Source organism: Notolepis coatsorum (assembly GCF_963971535.1).
Source record: "Notolepis coatsorum genome assembly, chromosome: 14".
NCBI classification, from domain to species: Eukaryota; Metazoa; Chordata; class Actinopteri; order Aulopiformes; family Paralepididae; genus Notolepis; species Notolepis coatsorum.
Genome location: NC_140178.1, coordinates 14,139,364 through 14,166,839, shown reverse-complemented (window position 1 = coordinate 14,166,839; position 27,476 = coordinate 14,139,364). Strand labels below are relative to the sequence as shown.

The window sequence follows — 27,476 nt, the reverse complement described above, 5'->3', positions numbered from 1 at the left end:
CTGGTCATCACTAACACAAGGAGACTGGTCATCACTACCATAACACAAGGAGACTGGTCATCACTACCATAACACAAGGAGACTGGTCATCACTACCATAACACAAAGAGACTGGTCATCACTACCATAACACAAAGAGACTGGTCATCACTACCATAACACAAAGAGACTGGTCATCACTACCATAACACAAGGAGACTGGTCATCACTACCATAACACAAGGAGACTGGTCATCACTACCATAACACAAGGAGACTGCTCATCACCATAACACAAGGAGACTGTATACTGATGGCAGTATGGATCTGTGTACTGGTGGCAGTATGGATCTGTGTACTGGTATAGCAGTATGGATCTGTGTACTGGTATGCAGTATGGATCTGTGTACTGATGGCAGTATGGATCTGTGTACTGGTATAGCAGTATGGATCTGTGTACTGATGATAGTATGGATCTGTGTACTGATGGCAGTATGGATCTGTGTACTGATGGCAGTATGGATCTGTGTACTGATGGCAGTATGGATCTGTGTACTGGTAGCAGTATGGCAGTATGGATCAGTGTACTGATGGCAGTATGGATCTGTGTACTGGTGACAGTATGGATCTGTGTATTGGTGACAGTATGGATCTGTGTATTGGTGACAGTATGGATCTGTGTACTGATGGCAGTATGGATCTGTGTACTGATGGCAGTATGGATCTGTGTACTGATGGCAGTATGGATCTGTGTACTGATGGCAGTATGGATCTGTGTCTCCTCTCTACAACACCTCCCTGACTCTGAACTATTCAGATGACTGTAGAGGAAAGGGCTCCGTCAGTAGGCGGCCGTTGCTCCAGATCATGTTCTAACACTGTATGAATAACACCCCAGGACGTAGTGCGAGGACAATTATTTGCTTTTTATTTCATAATTTTCCGTTTAGCCAGGAGAACACCTCAGAGCTTCAGACAGGGACTACTGCTGTGAGCGCCACAGAACAGGTATGTCTGTGTGTAGGATCAAGCAATACCTGAGTTACTGCTGCGTGTTAAGGATGACTGTGAGGCTGTGATGAACGATATGCAACATGCAGAGTACATGCGCTGGGCCAGAACACTAACTCTAAGGAGGTCTGCCTTCTAACGCAATGTTATATTTTGTTGCAAAACTAAACCTACATACTTTAGCTGGAAGTTGTGCACGGATCATGTTTTGAAGTAATGCACGGGCACAGGTTTATATTTAAGCATTACATCACACGCAGGAGTGGTTTGTGACCAATAAACCATGCCTAGGGGTGGTTGTTAGGCCCGAGGCGCAGCCGAGGGTCGTTAGACCCCCCTAGGCATGGTTTATTGGTCACAAATCACGACTGCACGTGGTGTAAAGCTTTTATACAACTGCCAGATTCATCCAACCTTATTTCTATACAATAAACACACATTAATCGAAGATTTATTGAAAAAACCATCCGCCAGAAAAAGTAGTTCCCACAACTCCATGTGGAAGCAGCTTGAAGTGCATCCAACCAAACTAACACATCCAACTGTGTATTATTGGAATGATTGAGAGAAGTTGCCTCATGTGGAAGCAGCTTGAAGTGCATCCAACCAACTAACACATCCAACTGTGTATTATTGGAATGATTGATTGAAAATTTATTAAAACGTTTTCTTTGCCCTATAGGAAAAAAACGTTTTCTTCGCCCTATTTTTTTATTTATTTCTTTTAGCCTAAACTTAACCAGTTGGAAACCAGGGGTACAGTAATAAAATTAGCAATCAACCAATCAATCAATTCAATAGACCATGCTCACTTAAAACAGCGCTGCTTCTCTCTCAGTCTGACTCCCCCGCTGTTGCAGACAGGAGTGTGTGTGTGTGTGTGTGTGTGTGTGTGTGTGTGTGTTTGTGGGTACGCCAGCGTCGGACAGTGTGAGAGAGAACGCTGCAAGAAAGTAGGAAGGAAGAAATTTAAATCAATCAATTAATCTATCAATCAATCCGCGATTTTTCTTTTGTTCTAGATTGAGTCAAGACCCATCAATTACATCATCCAACATTGTTTAAAATACTAACACATTCCCCTTGACAGAATCGCTTCATATTTAGTCGTTATGGTGCTTTCAACATAACCATTTGATCTCCGCGATCCTGTTTTCTCCCGGAGTGAGCCGGGGAGGGTTATGTGATTTGGTTGTGGGCGGGTCCTGAGCCCAGGACCGTGGATTGTTACCAATAAAGACGTGTGAATGGCCAATCGGAATCGAGAAATTTGCATGCCGTTGTATAAACAGGTTTACATACACACGCACACACACACACACACTCTCAAAATGAAGACTGAATGTGCCTTATATGAACCCTCACATCATCCTGTGCCCCATTTACATTTGTGTTTAATGATTTAAGATAAGATGGGATAAGATAAGATATTCCTTTATTGATCCCCTTGGGGAAATTTGGGAAAAAAGAGTTCACAGAGAATGCAGAAATTATTTTAACAGTTTTCTTTTGATTTAGTGTCTTGATAAACTCAGTGACATTATTGGTTTTACCCCATTGTATAAAAAGTGTTTCAATGGTAGAGTAATAATGTAGGTAAAAATGATGGTGAATCTTAAAGTGGCAATCTGATCTTCGTTTCTGTTTATTCTGGCGACATCTACTGGTGAGAGGTGGTCATTGCAATGTATTGACTTGCTCTCCATCTTGAAGTCATGTTAACTACTGAGTCAGTCTTATATTCATTCCAAACAAACAGCTGTTGCTGCTGGTGACGCAAAACACATCACTTCCTGCGTGCTGGATGATTTTCCCGGGAATGTCCTACCAGACAGCGCTGTTTAGAACAGCCAAGAACAGCAAATGTAAAAACATTAACTGATTATAGGTAGAATCACTATTGTGTTATATCAGTTGAACTGATTATAGGTAGAATCACTATTGTGTTATATCAGTTGCACTGATTATAGGTAGAATCACTATTGTGTTATATCAGTTGAACTGATTATAGGTAGAATCACTATTGTGTTATATCAGTTGAACTGATTATAGGTAGAATCACTATATTGTGTTATATCAGTTGTACTGATTATAGGTAGAATCACTTGTGTGTTATATCAGTTGTACTGCTTATAGGTAGAATCACTTGTGTGTTATATCAGTTGCACTGATTATAGGTAGAATCACTATTGTGTGTTATATCAGTTGAACTGATTATAGGTAGAATCACTATTGTGTTATATCAGTTGACGATAGAGCGTGGCAAAATAGACATTTAGCTGATTTATTTTGCAGATAATCTCACACATACCCCAAGGCTCTAAACCGTTTTGCATACATTAATTTAGTTTGACAGCTAATTACAGCTCAATGAAATGATGTAGATGACAAAATAGCAACCCCTCTTTGCAATCCTTATCTTATATCTTATGTTTTCATCTACATCATTCCAACTCTCAATAACTGTCAAACTAAATGAATGTGTGCGAAATGGTTTAGAGCCTCGGGGGACATGAGTGTGAGATTATACCATGAGATGAACGTCATAACAACACTACAGTGACTCATGTACTAATGCGCACTGCTTTCACTAAAGACAAACTAAAGACCAACTTAAAGGAACACGCCAACATTTGGGGAAATCAGCTTACCGTCTTCTCCAGAGAGAGACAAGAAGATGGATACCAGTTTCCTCTCTGTGCGTTCAGTAGAAAGCTATCTGGCTGCACGTTAGCCTAGCTTAGCACAATGAATGGAAGCGGACATGGCTGATTAGCCTAGGCATTGTCCAACTAACACCTCTCCCGAAGGCTAACCGGCCATGTCCGCTTCCATTCATTGTGCTAAGCTAGGCTAACGTGCAGCCAGATAGCTTTCTACTGAAGGCACAGAGAGGAAACTGGTATCTATCTCCTTGTCTCTCTCTGGAGAAGACGGTATAAGCTAATTTCCCCAAATGTTGGCGTGTTCCTTTAAAATGTCTTATTCTTCACACGCAATGTTGAAAAGCAACTCTGCGCTTTCTCGTCTAGACCCCAGGCTTCCTCCGGTACGGCGGTTCTGATAACACTGTACGGCGGTTCTGATGACACCACTCGTCAGAAGGCCTCCGCGAAGAAGAACCTGATCCCTACACCGACACGGATATTCTCAAAGGCAGCATCTTCAGAGGATATTCCTTGCATGCGGTGCAGAAGTACGGGAAGACGTTGGGCACGGTGATATCCGAGAAGGTAAAGAGAGGCGTCCTCTCTCCGGGGTCAAAGAACGCCACCTTCCCTCTGTCCATGTCCAACACCACCCTGACCACCTGCGGCGCCTTCGTCATGGTCAGGGGCACCAGCGGCGCCGTGCAGGCCTTGTGTTCCCCGTTGCGAAACCGTATGGTCCAGAACCCCTCCGCGGGCGTCAGGACGTGCTTGCCCTTCCTGTTGATGCCGCCGCTGGCTATGCCCAGCACCCAGTAGGTGTTGGCCTTGACCTCCACGTCCCAGCTGTGGCGCCCGGAGTGGAAGGCCTCCTGACCCAGCATCTCGGCGCTGATGTCGAAGCGCTCCACGTTGTCCGGCAGCTTGAAGCTCTGGCTGCAGGACAGCACGGTCGTCAGGTCCTCGGAGATGATGAAGCAGCTGGCTGCCGTGTTGGGGTCCAGAACCACGGGGGCTTGGGGGGGGAAACGAGGAAATCAGTTAAGGACGTGGAGGGGGAAAGAGTTCAAGTTCTTTGTGTCAAATACGCGACAGAGGTGTAGTCTGACGTCACTGGTTGTTCCACCCGTATAGGGATTCATCATTGGGGAAATGGATTATCGGCTATTGTAACAATTCTGCCGCATTGGAAATTGAAAAGCTTTCAATTCTTTGCACAAAATGAGTTCCCTTCTATCACTAACGTTATTGTTTAACCATTTTTGGTTGAAATCAAATTTGGTGATTTTTTTTTTGATTAATTGCGAATATTTTCATGTTGAGCTATAGATTGTGGATGAATAAGCACAGAAAGGTACACCATGCAAATGTGAATGCTTTATTTGTTTTAAACGAGACGATTTAGAAATGGGCAATGGGGAAATGCATTGCGCTGGGTGGACCACGAAAAACGGCAATGACGTAACCACTACACCGTGACCTCCCTATACAGGGGCATTACAGGTAATGACATGTTTGTGTTTGGAGCTCACACTCAACAGTGCACAATTAAGAAACGACAATGAATACAAGAATGGTAACAATAAGTAGTAGTAGTATTAAGATACAAGAAAATAAAATGAGGTAAGATAAAATAAGTCTATTTACAGAAAGTGTCTTGCGTATAAGTATGTGCATCTTAAAGTGCAGTGCAGGGTGTGTGTGTTCAAGAGTTTTTAAGAGGTGTGTGTGTGTTCAAGAGTTTTTTAATAGGGCTATTTCCTGTCCTTGGCTTGTGGGAGAAAGCTGTCCCTGAACCGTTTGCCAGACGGTAGCAGCAGAGTGAGTTTGTGACTGTGGTCTCTGAGAATGTTCCGGGTTTTCCTTCTGCACCTCTGTGTGTGGAGGTCCTCCATGACATTAACAGTATTGTTAGAAACAGGAACTCACTGTATTTGATGATCTCCTTCATCTTCTCCCACACGTTGTATCTCAGAGAGCCCACGTGCTTCGCCACGTCAATCAGGGCTCCGCGAATCATCGCAGGGTCTGAGGCGCCTCGCCAGGTTCTGTAACGAGATCTAGTATTTAGTCGTCTAGCCTGAATTTGGGGATTAATTATTTGCCTCTTCTATTCTCCACCCATCGATCATCCATAGCAACACTATATTATCACCGACGTCCTGTTGGGGGGATCCTCTTTGAACAGCCCATCTGAGGTTTCTCTCCCCCACTGTGGTGCTTTTTCTTTTCCTATTGCTAGGTTTTAGTGAGTTACTTTCAGGGAAAGTCTGGAGTGTTGCATGTGGATTTTATGGTGTTTTTTGTTCTGGATCTATTGTGATGTTTCTTCTTGACTTGTACAGCCCATGGGGGCAATTCCATGTGATTTTGGGCTATACAAATACATTTGATTTGATTTGATTATATAAAGTCTGTTAGCCGGGATTTGCTGAGCTGAACACACCCAGTTTGGGAAATCTCATTGAAGCAAAGAGTTATGACTAAAATGGGCTTTGACCTTAAATTTGACCAGAATCAACATACTGTACCTCTTGATTGTTTCCTTGTAATTCTGAAAAGCAAATTGAAGAAAAACATGTTCACCATGTATTATATATTCAAGTAATATAACTTCAATTTATAAAACATTATATTCAAGTATTTCAATTTGAACTTTCTTTGTACAATTACTTGAAGCACCTCTTATCAACTGACCTGCAGGAAGGGGATGTCCTCTGCTCTCATCTCCTGCTCCACTTGTCTTATTGTGTTGCTGAGGTACGCCAGTTCGTTGTTCATCCCCTCCATCGTCTGGTTCATCTTCTTAGCCTTCTGCTCCTCCTCGGCCTTTAAATCGGTGAGTCTGGCTGCCTCCTCTTCTCTCAGGAACTGGCGAAGGGCTTCGAATTCATCCTTGATCTGCCTCTCCGTGTGCTCAACCTGGTTCTGTAAATAGACGCGTTTAGAGATCTATCCTCTTATTTGCTCGACGTGGTGATATTTGGTTTTACGATGGAAACACGCTACTGTACCTTAATGTGCTCTGACGTGTTGTCGCAGATCTTCATAGCCTTCCTGTACCCCTGCAGCTTGTCCTTCAAAGGCAGCAACGCCGTCTTCAGCTCCGCCTGCAAGGACAACGGCGAGACAGCACTTTAAAGGAACACGCCAACATTTCGGGAAATTAGCTTATCGTCTTCTCCAGAGAGAGAGACGAGAACCGGCCGTGTCTGCTTCCATTCATTGTGCTAAGCTATAGGCTAACGTGCAGCCAGGTAGCTTTCTACTGAACGCACACAGAGAGGAGACTGGTATCTATCGTCTTGTCTCTCTCTGGAGAAGACGATACGCTAATTTGCCAAAATGTTGCCGTGTTCCTTTAAGACATAGGGTCAAATCGGACAACGCTCAATATGGGCCTTTCAGTTGCCATGCACTGCTCCACTGCAGCAGTCCTCTGCACAGACCATTTGGGGGGCAGGGGCTCAAGCTACAAAGAGGGCCCATAACCCCTTTTTTTGGGGGATGGGCACATGGGGCAAATGGGCAGGGGCTCAAGCCCCACTTCGGGCCCTATCTGTGCACGCCACTGATGGGGAGAGATGCATCTTCTGTAGACGACCGGATCGGAGGCGTCCATAGTTTCCACGAGGTCAGTCGCGGGAAACAACAACGTTGAACGAAGTCAGTCGTGGGCAATTAGGTCAGTCGGGGGAAACGACGTCAGTCGGGGGAAACGACGTCAGTCGTGGACTCATGTCACATTAATCTTGATTATTAACTCTGTGTTTTCCTGTCGCCTGAGGTCGAGGAGGTCCGGGGAGCAGAGTACTCAGGGGGCCAAGTTCCTGGGAAACCTTCGGGGTCTGGTTTCATGCTGCCCCGAGGGGCCCAAGCAACCACCCACTAAAAATACTAAGTCTATTATTAGAAATATAATTACAATTTCAGGGTATATACCGTATCCGGCTCGGAGAGGCGCAAGGCAATCATGAAAACAATGCACACAGTGTATTTTCTTTTAGGTTTATCACTAATTCTGAACAGCAAGGACATAGCATTTTCTTCATAGTATGAATACTAGTACAAGTATTGCATTGAGGTTATAAACAGCTGATCACAGTTATTAGCTACTGCCATTGGTGTTCATATTAATGTCACCCACTTTTCTTACATTTTGAAAACCTACCACAAAGAGTCCTCTCGACAGCGTGACCCCAGATAACAAGATATGTAATTCTTCATGTTTGCAGTTATCACTAAAAGCTTAAAGTATTATCTGCTGGCGAGACTCTGGAGGCAGCTGACGTTGGAGCTTGACTGTTCACAAGTTATACTGTGGCTTAAAAAAAACATTTGTAATACATACAAATGTATTACAAATATGTAATGATATGTCATGTATTGGTGTTCATATTAATGTCACCCACTTGCTTACATTTTTAAAACCTCTTGCACAGAAGTTCCTCTTGACACAAAGTACAGCAGCGTGACCCCAGATAATAAGATGTAATAAGTAAGGCTGTCAATCGATTAAAATATTTAATCTGATTAATCGCATGATTTTCCATAGTTAACTCGTGATTAATCGCAAATTAATCGCATATTTTGTATCTGTTCTAAATCTACCTTAAACGGATCTTTTTCAAGTTTTAATACTCTTATCAACATGAGAGTCAACAAATGCTTGCTTTATGCAGCCATTTAACACAAAAGGATGACCCTCATGCATTGCAAATTTGCATCAAATTCAAAACGGAGTGATGCACAAAATAACTTTAAAGAAAATAATAATTAAAAACAATAAAGTGGGGCGGTCAGGTGGCGTAGCGGAGATTGCGTTCGTCACCAACCCCGGAGACGCTAGGATTCGCTTGTTCGAATCCAGCTCACAGCTCCGGGGTTGTCACCAGCTTGGCTGGCCGTTCACACTAATACAATTAGTATAGTGGCGTTAAACGAATTGTGCGTTAACGCGTTAATATTGCGTTCACTTTGACAGCCTTAGTAATAAGATGTAATTCTTCATGCTTGCAGTTATCACTAAAAGCTAACAAAGTATTTTCTGCTGGCGGAACTGACATACAAGGTCAAATTGTACTTAAATTTTGTACTTTAGTTTGTATATTGTATATTTTGTATAGTGTTTTATATAGTGTTTGGACTTTATTCTTTTTATTTGACTGTATGAAGCACATTCTCAGGGGGCCCATACCGAACCACGCATTTCACTGTCATGTACTTTAAACGTGACAAACAAAAACAAAACTTGAACTTGAATTCTCCATTCGAAGCGACTTCAACAGCCTCTCTCCTATACTCGCCTACCTTGCAGTCATGCACACCTTCCCCAATGGGGTAGATCCTGTGGCCCCTGTGGGCATCAGATGTCTGGCACACGCCACAGACCGGCTCCAGATCTTCCAGACAGAACAGCGCCAGCGTTTGCCCGTGCTCCTGACAGCAAAGCGGGTCGTTCCCGATCCTGTCCGTCCTGAAGGATTCGCAGGCCTTCTCCAGCACGCCGCTCACCACCAGTTGCTCCGCGTTCGAACACCGGCCGCACAGGGGACAGCTGTTCGAATCCCCGCCGCCGCCGCCGCCCTCCGCGTCCCAGCTGTCCTTAAGACAGGCTTTGCAGAAACGATGATTACATGTCAAAACCACCGGCTGACTGAGGATATTCCCGCAGATCGGACAAGAAAGGTGATCTTCGCGGAGGGTGAATCTGGTGGTGGCCATGCTCGCGCTCTCGAGGGGCTTCAATGACACACGGGGGGGGGGCTCGGAGGTGATGGCACCCCTCCCCTGCCTCTCCAGGCTCTCCTCATTAAAGCCGGCCCTGGGATAGAAGGATGTCAATATCTACGCACTGCCCAGGAATACCCTGCTGTGTTCTGTTGAGCAAGGCACACTGAAGCTACTCCCAATAAATACCTGGCTGAGAATAGAATTTACAATAGGCTCACATGCAAGTTAGTGTGTTGTATAGTACAGCAGGGGGTTCCTGAACCTTTTCACAGCAGGGACCCCGAAATAGACCAAGGGCCCGATCTAAGATCGAAAGGCGAATTACATAATAAGATCGAATTACACAGCCATCCGTACTGTAGGGGGGGGGGGGGGGGGGGTCAGATCAGGATCAGCGTTCCAACTTCTGATGAATGAAATTATACGATGGCAGTGGAGGTAGAGCAGTCGTCTGGCAATCGGAAGGTTCCCGGTTCGATTCCCGCTCCACCCGGGCAGCATGTCGACGTGTCCTTGAGCAAGACACTTAACCCCCAACTGCTCCCGATGAGCAGGTTGGCACCTTGAATGGTTGCCTCCGCCATCGGTGTGTGAATGTGTGAGTTTGATTGAAACTCAACAGATTGCAGAATGGGTACAATACAGTACGGCTCAATACACACAATTGTTAAGGGGATGCAGACCAGAGAAAGATGAATTTTCAATTCATCATAAATGAAGTGAATGGGTGAATGTGAGGAACAAAATATTGTAAAGTCCTTTGGATAAAGGCGCTATCTAAATGCACCGTTTACTTTGTCCCTAAAGGACCTCTGGTGGTGACGTGACCTCACGTGGACCAGAGCCAGTGACGGACCCAATTTGAAATCGGAGGATGTTGCTGAGGTTCTAAATACTTTCACCTCAAGGAATGAAGTGAGAGGGAGTGGACCTACCTCAAGATAGACCTACCTCGGACGGGTAGCGACGCTTGTGATTGGAGTACCGGGGAAAAGAGGGCGAGGCTTGAGATAGGCCGTTACAGATGACCTATTGATAGCAGTGGTGTGACGATGACCACAGCGCCATAACAGTGTTTCGACTAGTGGGTCCCGGTAGAAAGCAATGATCCATCCAAGATTTTTAAGAAGAATAACAACTATGAATAGATTGTGTGTAGTGACTCTCCTAACTTGTCTCTCTTCAGGATTGTGGTTTTACTTGTGTAGTGACTCTCCTAACCAGCAATTAGCTACTTGTCTCTCTTCAGGAATATCCTAACCAGCAACTAGCCCCTCGGCTGGATGTGGGAGAAGACCTTGCTCGTGACGCGCTTCAGTGAGTAGGTGTCCAGGCGGTATTCACTGTTGGGCGAGGTTCCCATTTAATGAAGATAAACAGCTTACAGCAAAGTTACTTAGTGGAATAATACTGATATTATACTCCTATTGCAAGCGGAACCTGTGGTGATATGACAGCCGGCCTGGCTTCCTCGTGTGCAAGCGGTTAAAGTGATATGTGGTCCAGTTATGCTGCTCTGATTAAAAGTTAAGTTAAAATTATATGTGGTCCAGTTATGCTGCTCTGATTACATCCTCTTGAAGTTGACAGGCTTCAAATGTGAAAGGGAGGCTGCAATTCGAAACTGGCCCGTGGCCCCCATAAATGTCCAACCCCCCCCCCCCCCCCCCCCGAACCAACCAACCCCCTCCTAATGTACAGTTTCTTCCCCCTCGAATGTATATATTTTCTTTTAGGATCTCTGTTAAACAGTACTGTATATTTGTATGTCATAAATGTCATGATATTTATCTGTATATCTGTATGTTGTGTATGTCATAAATGTCATGATGAATTGAAAATGGGGCACCCTGATGTAAACAAGACGAAAGTCTTTCTCTGGTCTGCATCCCCTTAACAATTGTGTGTATTGAGCGGTACTGTATTGTACCCATTCTGCAATCTGGGTACAATGTTCAATCAATCAAAGTATATATCTCTTCAAAGTAACTAGTAACTAATGGGTTCAGATAAATGTAGTGGAGTAAAAGTATAAAGTTCCCTAAAATGAAAAGTACAAGTAGCTTGAAGTTGTACTTAAGTACAGTACTTGAGTAAAAATACTTTCCACCACTGCCGTTCCTCTGTTGCACCTGTGCCCATATAGGTTTTCACCTACCAGATTAATCTACACTGCCACCCAGTGGTGAAGATATAGGCTATGAATTATACACAGACATAATGAATGGCTCCCACAGATAGCTTTTGTGGATTGGGGTTGGGAGACTATACAGAAGCCTCTCAGGCCAGTTTGGTTTTGGCCACAATCTAATTTTGACCAATGACCAAAGTCACACAAAACCCACCTATATTTGTATACATGGGAGTGATGGGACTATATGTATACTATATTATGGTATACATGGACTATATGTATACTATATTATGGTATACATGGACTATACTCTCACAAACAAAGGTCTGATGACCAAACAAAATACCTGTTGTGAAGCCAGTGCGTGCTTTAAGCACAGGTCCCAGCAGGTAATAAAGAATACGTTTGTCCAAAGGTAAATTATATTTATTAAATGAGGAGGGGAATGAAACCCACAACAATAGGCAATCAGGGGAAAGGTAGGGGAGAACAAACAGGGTAAATACAATAAGGTAAACACAAGTATTAGCAGTGTCACAGGACACCAGCCAACCAGCCAGAGGTTGGCACTGGGAACCACCCAGCAACAAGACGATACAATATATATAGTTCCACTCAAGTAGTGGCAAATGGCACAGAAGTATCAATCCACACACAGTGGCAATAAGCACAGAGTATCAATCCACACACAGTGGCAATAAGCACAGAAGCTAACAATATACTCACTCAATAGAGGGCAACAATATATGTATTACCACACAATGGTCAATCCACACAAAGTGGCAAAAAGAGGCAACCCACACTCCACTCAGGTCAGTGGAAATGACAGAATGAGGCACCTGGAATGTGTGTCGCATGCCAGGTTTTAACCACCCGTCCCTTGAGGCTAATTGCCCTCAGCTGCCACTCGTCAGGCAACCAGCACTCTCTAGAGAGAGGGACGGGCGTCACCTGGGAAAAGGATAAACAAAAGGGGATAAATATAAAGGTGACACACACCATATACAAATAACAGAATATTATTGAACCTGATGTTTACATGGTGTTACAAATCCGATAATAATGATAATGACCAACCCACCTACGTCACAATACTATATCATAGTATACATGGACTATATGTATACTATACTATATCATAATATACATGGACTATATGTATACTATATTATAGTATACATGGACTATATGTATACTATATCATAATATACATGGACTATATGTATACTATATTATAGTATACATGGACTATATGTATACTATACTATATTATAATATACATGGACTATATACTTAACACTAGAGAGGCCAAGACAGTAATTTCTGGCTGACTGTATTTAGAAATGTAATAGCTTTGTTTTTTTTCTCATTTCTTTAGTTTTTTCCCCCTCTGTCTGTCTCTTGTTTCTGTCTCTCTGTCTGTCTCTATTTCTGCATGGTGCAGCATTGATCCTTTAAGACTTTCTCACCTTACAGTATAGGCCTATTGGGTTACTATACAAATGCCTTTAGCAGACGGTCATACTCATAGCTGTTAACTGCTTTTCAAGTTAACGCGTTTGTTTCAATGTCTTTTCAGACTACAGTATTTGTGGAAGATTAGATTAGATTAGATTCAAATGTATTGTCATCATACATGTATTGTGTTGGGCATCCAAACATAGTGCAAATGTAACAGTAAAGTGCAATAGTAATATACAATGTACAGGAGATTAAACTGGGTATAAAATATATAGTACTACTGAGTAATAGTGCTAATCAGATGTATGTTCAGGGTTGTAGTATTAGTACTAGTAAGTTTATAGGCTTTAGGCTTGTACTAAATGCAAGCAAAACTTCATCTATGTATATATGTAACGGTTGTGACAACGTCACCTTAAACTTCGATGCCCTGAGGGAGATTCGAACACGGGTCTCCCACGCCGCGTGCAACAACACAGACCGCTATACCAAGAGGTGACTTCACTTCTTTGTAACGTGTCTATGCGTCTTTTGAGGATGTGAGAGTGAGTTTAACCCATATCACTGCTACTCACCCCAGCCCTTCTTGACTGCGCTTCACAATACCATCTGTTACATATGTTTACTATGTTAAAAAAAATCTATATACTTTATTGTATCACTATGTACATATTGTAAAGAATGTATGCATTGAAATGTCTGTAAATCTCGACGACATTGAAAATGAGGGTGACCTCAATTGTCCTTTTCGAGAATAAATAAAGGTTTGAATGAATTAATATGTACAGTGATACAGGTATCAAGACACTATGTGTCAAACTGGCCAGCAGTATATCATAAATCAAACATAATTGTATTGCTGACCTCCATGCAATGCCCCCCGCCCCCAAAGCTATGCCCCCCACCCGCCCAAGCTACGTCCCTGAATCACACTATAAAAGCAGTATTAATAGCCTGTCAACGCTGTTACTGCAGTCTGGTCCAGCTTTTTCTTGGCTGTTGATGCAGCCTGCAGGTTTGATATACAGGGCGCCACTTCTGGGATGGTGCCCCCTAGTGTTAGGGTGTAGTTTACACAGCACAACAGTTCCCCTTGCATTTGTTGAGATTTAGTGGGGCCCCCACAGCAAAATATTTAATTTAATACAATTATGTAAATTAACATTTATATATATATATAAAATATTTTATATATATATAAAAGATAACAGCTATGTGTCACAGGTTGACAGGAATACATGGCCTTTGTTTGAGTGTGTTTTTATAATCTTTTGACATGCCCTGCCTTGTTGGTGGCCTTGTGTTGCGTCCCCTTACTGGGGTACGTAACAACTATGTTGTTGGAATACTCTGCCTCTCACAGCAAGAAGGTCCTGGGTTTGATTCCCGCTTGGGGACCAAGTTGCCAGGTCGCCAGGTACCCAGGTGGGGTATCTCCTGGGCCTTTCTGTATGGAGTTTGCATGTTCTCCCCCCCCCCCCCGTGCTCGCAAGGGGTTTCCCCTCCAGAAAAAGAGATAAACCCAATGTAAAAACATGCAGAACAGATCGCTAACGCTGTCGTGTCCCTGACGAAGACGGACAGGAGCACTTGGATTGGTCCCCGGCTGCCCTTGGGGGGGAAGGACGACGGGATGGGTCAAGCGCAGAGAGGAAAACTTTATCGGCGACCCAAAAATAAATAATGCATGTGTGTGTTCGCTGCATGACAATGTGGCAATGTGTGCTACAAATAAAGACTTGTAAAGACTTCTAAAGACTTCTTGTAACGAACTGATTAGTGAGTGAATGGCCATAGCTGTCGGTTGATTACCTGGGCGGAGGTCTCATGATGGCGAATAGCCCTTTCTTCATCTAAAACCTCAGATCTACTACGGAGTATAGTGCTGATCAGATGTATGTATAGAGTTGTAGTATTAATATGTACAGTGATACAGGTATAAAGACACTATGGTAGTAAGTCATACTGGCCAGCAGCGTAACTAGTAAGAGTAGGTAAAGGGATATGTACTAGGGATGCTCGATATTGGCTTTTTTACCGATATACCGATATTGTCCAACTCTTAATTTCCGATACCGATATCAACCGATACCGATATATGCAGGGTCCCCCCCCCCCCCCCCCCCCCCCCAAAAACGGAATAATTTCAGGTCATTAACATTACATATCTCTTGTTGTGGAATTAACACAACATTATGCATACTTTTGACAATAAATAAAATCAGAATTTGTTCTTACTTGCTTGCCTGGGTAAATAAAGGTTATAGAAATGTAAAGAAATTAAATAAAACATTTGAAAACCGATACCGATATTTTCCGATATTACATTTTAATGCCAATATCGGCCGATAATATCGGACATCCCTATTATGTACAGATGTAGATATATATATATATGGGTAGACTACAGTGTGAGGTAAGTTAGGTGGTTATGATTATTATGATGAACTGTGAACAACAGCAGTATTGTCTCTGTGGGCCTGCCAGGACGTGGCCGGAGCCAACGGAGGATTCATCCAATTAGGCACACAGGGAGTTTTTTGTGGATAGATATATATATATGGTAAGAATAAATATGTACTGTATACGGTATATACAGCATTATTGTACATGCTATCATACAGAGTTATATGGGTCATATGTAAGTGTATACTGGTAAGTTGGTATATAGAAGGATTATATACAGGTATATTCAGACATATTTAGATATGGATATATGCTGTAAATATACAGTATATATAAATACATTTAAATATATATATAAATGTATATATGGTATACAACACTATTGTACATGCTATCATGCAGAGTTATATGGGTAGACTATAGTATGAGGAGGAGGTAGGTGGTTATGATTATTATGATGAACTGTGAACAACACGGCCCAACAGCTGTATTGTCTCTGTGGGTCTGCCAGGACGGGGCCAGAGCCAACGGAGGATTCATCCAATTAGGCACACAGGGAGTTTTCATGGGCGGACCTGTGTCGTTTGGCTTTCTGCCCGTGTGACTAGCAGAGTCCGCAGCAGCACAGTGTACCTTCCTTCACATCAGTCACCAGTGGTGGAAAGTAACTAAGTATTTTTAGTACTCAAGTATTGTACTTAAGTACAATTTCAAGCTACTTGTACTTTACGTGAGTATTTTCATTTTTAGGGAACTTTATACTTTTACTCCACTACATTTCAAAGAAAATATATTACTTTTTACTCCACTACATGTATCTGAACCCATGTTATTACTGGTTATTTTGAAGAAAGATTTAGCATAGAAAACATGGCAAAAAGGTAGGAAGATTATGTGCTTTCACATTTGAAGCCTGTCAACTTCAAGAGGACATAATCAGAGTAGCATAACTGGACCATATACCACTTTAACATAACCTTTAATTAGAGCAGCATAACTGGACCACATACCACTTTAACATAACCTTTAATCAGAGCAGCATAATTGGACCACATACCACTTTAACGAAAGGTTATCCTATAACCTAGTTATATGAATACTGGCTGAGCGTCTCGCTCTTCGCCATAATGAGATATCTCTCATCTCCAGTACCTACTGTACTCATGAACAAAACAATTGCACTCTCATGCACGTGACCAGGCCACGCCCCCGCATCCTACTATATGACGCCGGACCTGGTCACACTCCCCCTTCCTCAGAAAAGTTTCCAACACTGAAAACCCAACCAAGGGACCTCAGGGCGCTAAGAGTGAGAAGCTCAGCCAGTATTCATATAACTAGGTTATAGGATAACCTTTCGTTATATCTCATACTGGCCAATCGTGTCTCGCTCTTCGCCATAATGAGATATGGGGCAGAGCAGACGCGATAGTGGAGGGACCCCGCGCGTTTCGGATGGTGTCGACCACAGAAGGGTCAAGACCCATCCCCTCCAGACTCACCCTCTCAACAGCCAAACCATCAGTGGCTGTCCCAGAACAGGGAACAGCCACAGAGATCCGTGTGCCTGAGAGAGGGCCCGCGGCAACCAAGGAACAGGCCACGGTGGGGCTACCAAGAGCTGGATCAGGACCGGGATACAAAAATTCAACAAACATACTGAGGCCTTAGTTTTGGTTTTAAATTGCATATCATCATTAATTTATTTATTGTCACATAGAGCAGAAGAATTTTGCCAAAACAAACGCATTTCCTTTGATTTAATTATACATCAAATGATTTATGTCAAGGATGAGGGACATCCACTAGTTGCAGAACTTGCAGTCACCTGATTTTTACAGACGATGGCGCCATTGCTCTCATGAAGCAGCAGGTTGGAGGCTGAGTTTTTAGATTACTCCGGTTGCAATGCCTCGCTTGAATGAAGTTAACTTTTCACCTGGATAACGTCAACATTCAGGGTGAATGTAATGTGAGAAATTGGGATGGGAGAATTTTATTATTTTTTGTATTATTATTATTATTATTTTTTGATCGGATCGGGAAAGATCGGTATCGGTAGATACTCAAAATCACATGATCCGGATCGGGAGCAAACATTTTTTATCGGGACACCCTACTTGCTTTACATCTTAAATAAATTAATATTGACTGAGATACAAGGTATAAGCCGCTTCCACACAAGGCTTTTGTCTGCCTACTGAATAGCTCCTCCTACTGCCAGGCTCCTCCTACTGACTAACTCCTCCTACTGCCAGGCTCCTCCTACTGCATAGGTCCTCCTACTGCCTAGCTCCTCCTACTGCCTAGCTCCTCCTACTGCCAGTCTCCTCTTACTGACTAACTCCTCCTACTGCCAGGCTCCTCTTACTGCATAGGTCCTCCTACTGCCTAGCTCCTCCTACTGCCTAGCTCCTCCTACTGTCTAGCTCCTCCTACTGCCAGGCTCCTCCTACTGCCTCTCTCCTCCTCGATGCGACTGTGAATTTCCCTGAGTGACAGCTTGCTGCGCACTGACCACAAAATATAGTGAATCACTTTTCAATAATGTGTACTTAAATTAAACTTTCGACTTGTTTTCTTAAGTGGAGGAACACATCCAGTTAAAAACTAGCTCAGCTTCATTTTGATACATTGCAGGGTGGTTGAAAGAAATGCAGCTGCCACCGACGTGTCTCTCTCAGTGAATGTGATACCAGCAGGGTGAGGCCGAGGCGTAGCAGGGTATAGATGACTGGAGCTGCTTACGTCTGACCCCACTCACCCAGCACACCACGTCTTCCAGCTGCTGCCCTCCGGGAGGCGCTACAGTCAGATCCCTGACCACCAAAACATCCCGCTTTAAAAACAGCTTCTTCCCCACTGCCATACCAGGACACTGAACTCCCTGTAGCAACCCCCCTACCTCTGTTGTTGCTATGGACATGGAGATAACCTGTGATATTGTGGTCTTTGTAATTATGTGTCTATGTATTTAACTGCATGTAGTATGTATGTATGGTAAGTGATGTTATATGTTCTATGTTGGAACAATGCTGTAACTGCACTGAAAACAAATTCCACCAGCCTGGCTGGGTGGTCATTAGAATCAAATCTAATCTACCTTAACTACTGACCCCTACCCTCACCTCTACCTTAACTACTGATCCCTACCCTCACCTCTCTATTCTTTTTTACATGGATTAGTACATTGTATGTAATGATAAATAATGTCATACTAACTGGTGGGTGTTTTATTATTTCAAGATAATAAAGTAGCTATACAGTCAGTGTTGTAGTCGAGTCACTAAGTCTCGAGTCCCCAGTGTCCGAGTCCGAGTCCAAGTCCGAGTCACCAAAGAAGAGCCAGAGTCGAGTCCCCATGACCCTAGTCCGAGTCATCAAGGTTGAGTCAGAGCTGATATACAAATTTAAAAAAAAAGGTCTACATTAAACATAAATGACAGCGGTCACCATTTCAAAGGGAGTTTATTTACTTTGTGACACAATAGCCAAATGATTAGGGCCTATTACAAAAATAATATATAACAAGTGCTGTCAGGCGATTAAAACAATTAATCTAATTAATTACAGGATTTGTAATTAATTAATCTAATTAATCGCATAACCATTTTATGCCTGATATTCTATATTCTATAATCATATTTCATCATATATATATCAAATTGCATGTGTCCGGATGGCAGAATTCAGTACTGTATCTACAAAACCATCTGTTTAACACTTTGATCGCCATGGTTAAATTCATAATTTACCATCCCTCGCCATCTCTATTTGTCTATGGAGAAGTTCCCCTTCTTTGCAGGGCTATAACTTTTTAAATTGTATTGCTAAATTGACATTATTATGGCCCATTCAATGTCCTATATCTATTGTTCAGGGTGTAGTAACGTTATACTTTTTCATTCACATATTCATACTAAAATACGGTCTAAAGTATAAGTATGTTTTTATCGTTTTCTGCAGCTTTCTCCAGAACTTGATTTATAGCCCTAAATGCATTATATTGATTATCAAATACAGTTTGGTAGGAATCTGTGCGAGATAAAAAATTTCAACTGGATGTGCTTCTAGGAGTTACTACGTATGATCTGATGTTGACCGGATGGGCGGGGGGTCGTTTATAATTCCGTGGGCAACGTTATATCATTCATCTAGTGTGGGTGATATGATCATCAGAGCAGTTAGTAAAGAACACGTTGGAAAATAACGCTGGATCTTACCGTATCTTCCTCGCGCCGTTGGGCGATGAGCGTGGAGCAGAGATATTCATATTATATATTAAATACCCGATCCATTTCCAGGTTGTATAATAGTATATACGTCCAAATCATGTTGTTTGTCGAGTTATTTGCAACCGATCGACATCCATTGTGTCAAGATGGAGTCCTGCTAATGATAGCGAGTGCCCGGACGACGAAATATGGGTGAGCACCACTTCATCCACATGACTTCCTGTTGGGCGATCTGCCGATCGGCCACCAGATGGCGCTCTTGAACCGTTAGAGAGTTGAGTGGAGCTCAGCAGTATATCTCAGGTCCCCGGGGGAGAAATATGATTTCGATCACAGATTTTTGAAATATTGATATCAAAGACGTGTTACGGCGTCTTCGGCAGAATGAGCATGGCGGGGAATGACGAGTTACGGCGTTTCCGGCGATTAAAGTGTTAATCATCTTCCATCTATTAATTTGCTTAGATTTTTCAGGTCTGGTCAATTTGAGCATATTGTTATTCACAGTCAAAGATAAAAAAAAATGTATTGATATTCTCATTTGGTTCATTACAATTTACTCAAGCCTAGTAACAGACACAGTATTTCTGACACTGGCAATACATTCCCTGAGATCCATAGATGTCCCTAGAATCAGATACCAAGAACATGCAAATGGACCATATAAAAAGTCTGTAAATGTGTATTCTACATTCTTATGGAATGAATGAGAAAAAGAAATGTTATTTAAAAAATTATATATATATATTGTAATTAATTTTGAGTTAATTTTCATAACGCGATAATTTGCTGTGTAATTAATTAATCTAATTAACGCGATAAACTGACGGCCCATATTTATCAATCAACAAGTCTGAGTCATCAGTGCTCAAGTCTAAGTTGAGTCACAAGTCCTGAAAATCAGTCCAGGACTCGAGTCCTACACCAGCTGGCTAGTGGCTACAGTATAATGAGTCAATAGATAAAAGGTTAATCGTGATGCTTCGGAAACAAACAAGTGTGACTGTAACAATAAACCAAAAATCAAGTCAAGAAAATACGGCAAAGCTTATCTCGCTCTTGGAGAGATTTCTCTCTAGTCAGTTGTTACTAATGTAGAATGTTATTTTAAGTGGTCGCACAATTTCAAATCTTGTGATATTGATGTTATTTACATTTATTTAATCTTGGCCCATTTCATGACTATTTTGTTGAAGGGGGGGGGGGGGGGGGGGCGCAAAACATGTTGGTCCGCCTGACGGGAATCACTGGGTTAACATTTGAGCGAAGGTTCAGCGCCAATATTCACCTCTTCTAAAAGGTAAGCCATGTTTAATTCACTTATTGATGCCATTGGCCAGCCTTGGGTTTCATGATTATTACACAAAATGTTGAATTGATTTTTGGGTCTGTCTGAATTTATCCGAGGGGAGTACATACATAGTCTATTTCAAATGATGCCAGAGAGAGAGAGAGAGAGAGAGAGAGAGAGAGAGAGAGAGAGAGAGAGAGAGAGAGAGAGAGAGAGAGAGAGAGAGAGAGAGAGAGAGAGAGAGAGAGAGAGAGAGAGAGAGAGAGAGAGAGAGAGAGAGAGAGAGAGAGAGAGAGAGCTAGGGCTAGGCTGTATTTTATGTAGTGGGTGTGCTGCATGTTTTGAAACTGGAGCTGGGTTGGTGTGTCGGTTGTTAACGGCAAACTCATTATCAAGTGTTTACATAGAAGGAATTCTCCAATGGCCCCAATTAGATTTCTCCTGATGCCGACTCTGGGCTGGGGGTAGCGGGGGCATATCGACTTTTTACAGGGCCAAAAAAAAGATTATATATTTTACCACCATCCCCCCAAGTAATCATGGAACAGCTGCCCGTCCTCTCCTCTACCTTAAAGGCATTGTTCAGATTTTTGGACATAAAGTTTTATGAAATACTTATAAGCTATTTGCTTACTTACCGGTGGTCAGAGTTCTGGCCGGGTTCCGAGTGAACCAGAGAGCAAGTGGGCTCTCGAAACCAAGAGGTTTTAATCCACACCACAACATGCAGGCAAAAGGGCTTCCATTTCCAACACAGAACCACGGTCCTCCAGCATTTCAGATTCTGCTATCACTTGGCACTATTTTGATTCGAGAAAAAAGCCAGAGTATTACTATGTGCTGGACGTGGCCTATTAGCTGTTTCGTTTTGGAAATTGGTAACCCATTGCCTGCAGACCCTCCCCAGACCTACAGAGGAGGCATGTGGTAGTCTACACCCTCCCCAGACCAACAGAGGAGGTATGTGGTAGTCTACACCCTCCCCAGACCAACATATGAGGTATGTGGTAGTCTATACCCTCCCCAGACAAACGGAGGAGGCATGTGGTAGTCTATACCCTCCCCAGACAGACGGAGGAGGCATGTGGTGGTCTATACCCTCCACAGACCAACAGAGGAGGCATGTGATAGTCTACACCCTCCCCAGAAGGACAGAGGAGGCATGTGATAGTCTACACCCTCCCCAGAAGGACAGAGGAGGCATGTGGTAGTCTATACCCTCCCCAGACAGACGGAGGAGGCATGTGGTAGTCTATACCCTCCCCAGACAGACGGAGGAGGCATGTGGTAGTCTATACCCTCCCCAGACAGACGGAGGAGGCATGTGGTGGTCTATACCCTCCACAGAAGGACAGAGGAGGCATGTGATAGTCTACACCCTCCCCAGAAGGACAGAGGAGGCATGTGATAGTCTACACCCTCCCCAGAAGGACAGCGGAGGCATGTGGTAGTCTACACCATCCCCAGAAGGACAGAGGAGGCATGTGGTAGTCTACACCCTCCCCAGAAGGACAGAGGAGGCATGTGATAGTCTACACCCTCCCCAGAAGGACAGAGGAGGCATGTGGTGGTCTACACCCTCCCCAGATTGTAGGGCAGGAAAATTACCAGGAAGGGAATTGGCATAATGACTAAATTGGGGGATGGGAGAAAGGGTAAAAGAAGAAGAAAAAAGCAATCATCAAAAGCAACTACAAATACTACATTTTTACTTATTTTTTTGTATGAGCTGCATCATGTACACCAAGCGACTGAAAATAATGTAATGGACAGTGATGCCACAGATTACTTGTAAAAACTATCTGATTACTGATTACTCCTTTAAAAAGCAATCTAGTTACTTTACTGATTACTTGATTATCAAAGTAACTTAGTTACTTTGAAAGTAACTAGGTTACGAAGTCGTCGTCGTCCCCCCTGCTGCTGCCACAACATAAGAATGACAACAGTTTTAAATAATGCTTTATTGAAAAGTGCATAATGTCATAAATCATGATTGGCTGCTCAGACAGGTCATCATGAGACGTCATCAGCCATCAGGCCATATAAGGTCACAGCTGTCCACTGCTCAGGCACTCTAGGACAGTGGTTCCCAAACGAAATAAAATTGAAAATGTATATAATATAATTTTAATTAAAAATAAAATTGTAAAACCGTTGTGTAATATAAAACATGGTATTATAGTTTGTTATTCTCATGTGTGTGTGGCTGTGTGTGTGCGTGCGCGAGCGTACGTCACATCTGCGGTCTAGCTGACTGTACCCCTGGCTCTCTTATCATCAGCATTATGAGATAGTAGTAACTAAATAGTAACGCACAGCCACTTGGAAAAGTAACTGTAATCAGATTACTGGCTTGTAAAAAGTAACAAGTTAGATTACTACTGAAAAAAGTTATCAGATATAGTAACTAGTTACTTAGTAACTAGTTACTGGCATCACTGGTAATGGACATTTACTAATTACATTTTTGCTAAACAGTTTTTTCCCACCCTACTTTGTAGATATTGCCACCAAATCTGACATGTGGTGTTTCTTAACAGAAATATAGATATGATGGGGGCGGCTAGGTGGTGTAGTGGGCAAGGCGCTCGCCACCAATGCAGGAGACGCTGGGTTCGAGCCCAGCTCTCCGCATTGCTATCAGCTTGGCTGGTCGTTCATACTAACACAATTGGCAGTGTTAGGGGTGGGAAAGCTGATGGGTGGGGATCGGACGTTGTGGACAGCGACTCCTACAGGTCGGTTGGTGCGCCTGCGCAGCAGAATCAGGAAGCGACGGGGGCGGCGTGTCCCTCCCACGCAGACCCACGCCGCTGAGAGATCGCGCTGTGCAGGTGAAAAGATGCGACGGCTGCTTCCTCGAGTACCGGAGGGGACACGTGATGTAAGGCTTCGTCCACATTGCAGCCGGCTTGTGGGAGGCATGGCCTAACAGCGTTCGAGACAGGGGAGGGTAGAATTGGACGATACAAGATTGGGATGGGAGAAAAATAGAAAATGGGAGAAAAAAGTAGATAAAAAAAAAGAAATATAGATATGATCATTTCCATATTATGGGGTATTTTATGTGACAAAATGTTAAAAGAAAAATGTAATCCATTGTTCGCAGTAAAGATAGCCCATATGTGTAGAATTTTCAACATGAATATATCGCATCATAGGCATATATCAGTCAGATTAGTTGTGATAATTAAGCAATAATACACAAGGAGCCGTGGGATGTCATGAATATTGCCACGGCTGTGATGCGCCCGCACCCACAAGAGCGAAGCGCGAGTGACGTAGGCATCAAGCTTCACTCTCGTGGCTGCGGGCGTATCACAGCCGTGGCAATATTCATGACATCCCACAGCTCATCGTGTATTATTGCTTTTATAAAACAGGTTGCGTCGGGAAAATATATAGGATGAATACAGACAATTCTAGGGTCTTTTATGTCGATTTCAGTGAACTTGGCGTAGATTTTTTTTCCCTAAAGATGTCTCGTTGCTATGGAACTTCAAATGGAGTAGGCTATCAACAAGCTTGGCAACGTAGTATTAGTCTAATGCAAGCAAAAGTCAGAAAAAGTCATCAGCACCTTGGACAGTGCCAGGAGTTGGGCCAGTTCGATGCCCAGCTCATCTTTCGTTGGATTGGCATGTCTAATAATGCTGTTTTTATGAATACCATTAGATGTACATAGGCCCGTCCTTTATATCTATCCACTCGTTTATAGTTAACGGGTACATAAATCAAACGTAATGTTGTCCGCGGAGTAGGTCATGTTGACAGTTTCTCGTTTGATGAATGGCAGTTGAAACTTTCTACAACATTCTAAAGCCAGCACAGTGGTATATTCATGGTGATTTAACCATGTGTATCATGAATATACTCACCGTTTAGAACGCTCTCGACCAATTAGGTTTAGGTTTACTTTATTTGTTCAAGGGGGACAGCGTACATTAATAAAACATTTTACAAATGTAAATGCACCCAATTTTTGCCAAAAGGCAAATTTCCATTGGCAGTCCCCCTGCCAGAATCACAATGTGTGGTCGGACCTACCTGTTGTATAACTTGGCATGATTACAGTAAACGAATGAGACCATTTCAGAAACCATTGGTAGCCCAATTCTCATGCTAAGACCACATACTATATTCATTGTTTAAGATGCCTTCCAGAAAGCAATTAGCCCCTGTTCAATGGCAGCACCTCCCCATAACTACTGTTCTCTCCTGTTCAATGGCAGCACCTCCCCATAATGACTGTTCTCTCTTGTTCAATGGTAGCACCTCCCCATAGCTACTGTTCTCTCCTGTTCAATGGTAGCACCTCCCCATAGCTACTGTTCTCTCCTGTTCAATGGCAGCACCTCCCCATAGCTACTGTTCTCTCCTGTTCAATGGCAGCACCTCCCCATAGCTACTGTTCTCTCCTGTTCAATGGCAGCACCTCCCCATAGCTACTGTTCTCTCCTGTTCAATGGCAGCACCTCCCCATAGCGACTGTTCTCTCCTGTTCAATGGCAGCACCTCCCCATAACTACTGTTCTCTCCTGTTCAATGGCAGCACCTCCCCATAACTACTGTTCTCTCCTGTTCAATGGCAGCACCTCCCCATAACGACTGTTCTCTCCTGTTCAATGGCAGCACCTCCCCATAACGACTGTTCTCTCCTGTTCAATGGCAGCACCTCCCCATAACGACTGTTCTCTCCTGTTCAATGGCAGCACCTCCCCATAGCTACTGTTCTCTCCTGTTCAATGGCAGCACCTCCCCATAGCTACTGTTCTCTCCTGTTCAATGGCAGCACCTCCCCATAACTACTGTTCTCTCCTGTTCAATGGCAGCACCTCCCCATAACTACTGTTCCCTCCTGTTCAATGGTAGCACCTCCCCATAACGACTGTTCTCTCCTGTTCAATGGCAGCACCTCCCCATAACGACTGTTCTCTCCTGTTCAATGGCAGCACCTCCCCATAGCTACTGTTCCCTCCGATGCCCTCGAGCACATGACCTCAGGGGAGGGTTTGATTTGTGTCCATGTGTGTCACTCCCAGGGGGGAATACAAAGCTACTAATAGTATCGGCAGTCCTAAAAAAGAGAAAGGGTCAAAAAGTCTCAACTGGCCACTACTGTAAATCAAGAGCTGCACGCAGCAGGCCATGTCAGCTGCTACCCTCACTCATTCACAAGCCTGACCGTATGAAACCACTGTTCATTCACAAGCCTGACCGTATGGAACCACTGTTTATTCACAAGCCTGACCGTATGGAACCACTGTTTATTCACAAACCTGACCGTATGAAACTACTGTTCATTCACAAGCCTGACCGTATGGAACCACTGTTTATTCACAAACCTGACCGTATGAAACCACTGTTTATTCACAAACCTGACCGTATGAAACCGCTGTTTATTCACAAACCTGTCCGTATGGAACCAGCATGTATGGAACATACATTTCTCAAGAGTATTTTGAAATTCTTTAATTGTGAATTGTGTTGAACCCCTTTCAAAGTATGGTAAGAGAGATGGGTTATATTGCTGTGAGATGGGTTATATTGCAAGCGCGCGTGCACACACACACACGCAGAGAGATGACAGATGATCATGAGATGCCACCAACATATGAAACACGAGCGTGGGAGGGTCATATCTCTGAGGGCAGGGGGTGTTTCAAGTTTCAGGTTTCTTTAATAGTTGTCATACAGAAGTACAGAATACTTTTATACAAAATTCTTCTTACTGTTACGCTCCAGAGACTGTGCTAGACAAGATAAGTATGAAATAAAATAGTATAGCATGTAAAATAGAAGTAAAAATAGAAGTCACAGTGTTCAGTATAGACATATGTACAATGTTCGATGCAGAATAGAAGTAACTGAGTTACCGTACAATATACAATATACTATGCAATGTACTAATATACAATACTATATAGTGCAAAGCAGAAATGGGATGAGGTACAATTTACAGTAAGGTGTACGAGTTGTAGTGCAAATCCTTTACCAATAAATATAAAGTGTGTTTACAGTAGGTGATCTAAAGTGTGGAGAGTGGGTGCTGCAGTGTGTTGTTTGTTTAAAGTGAGTGTTTATTGTTCGTTGAGCAGCCTGATGGCCTGGTGGGTCATATCTCTGAGGGCAAGGGGATCCACGTGAAAGACAAAAATAACATTGTCTGATAATCAATCAACACACAAGTGTCACGTAAATCCTGGAGCATGGTGCGAGGATTAGCTCCATTAGCTTACCTTACAATCCTCCAGAGCCTCCTTTATCGGATACACCCTGTGGTTCACGTGCAGGCCCGACTTGTAGCACACGGAGCACACGGGCACCAGGTCCCCGACGCAGAACAGGGACAGCTTCTCCCCGTGCTCCTCGCACGTCCTCAGCGGAGGTCCCGGGTTCTCCTCGTAGCACAGGGGACACTCCTTGGTGCCGTGTTGCTCCCAGAAGTGCTCCAGGCAGGCGCCGCAGAAGCTGTAGTTGCAGGCCACACAGCTGAGGACCACCGGCGCCAGGAAGATCTCCCCGCACACGGCGCAGGAGCAGTCGTCCGCCGCCAGAGACATGATGTTGTCCAT

General features: G+C 43.4%; 1 protein-coding gene across 1 annotated transcript; it reads right to left on the bottom strand.

Moving 5' to 3' along the window:
- Positions 1-4,034: 4,034 nt before the first annotated feature.
- On the bottom strand, positions 4,035-27,476 carry LOC311240429 (E3 ubiquitin-protein ligase TRIM35-like; the record flags this gene model as incomplete). The annotated part of the gene is made up of 7 exons (XM_084329013.1): positions 4,035-4,653; positions 5,568-5,686; positions 6,170-6,192; positions 6,336-6,566; positions 6,653-6,748; positions 8,949-9,380; positions 27,141-27,476. The coding sequence occupies 7 exons, from the start codon at positions 27,474-27,476 to the stop codon at positions 4,121-4,123; spliced, it is 1,770 nt and encodes a 589-aa protein (XP_084185139.1). The 3' UTR covers positions 4,035-4,120.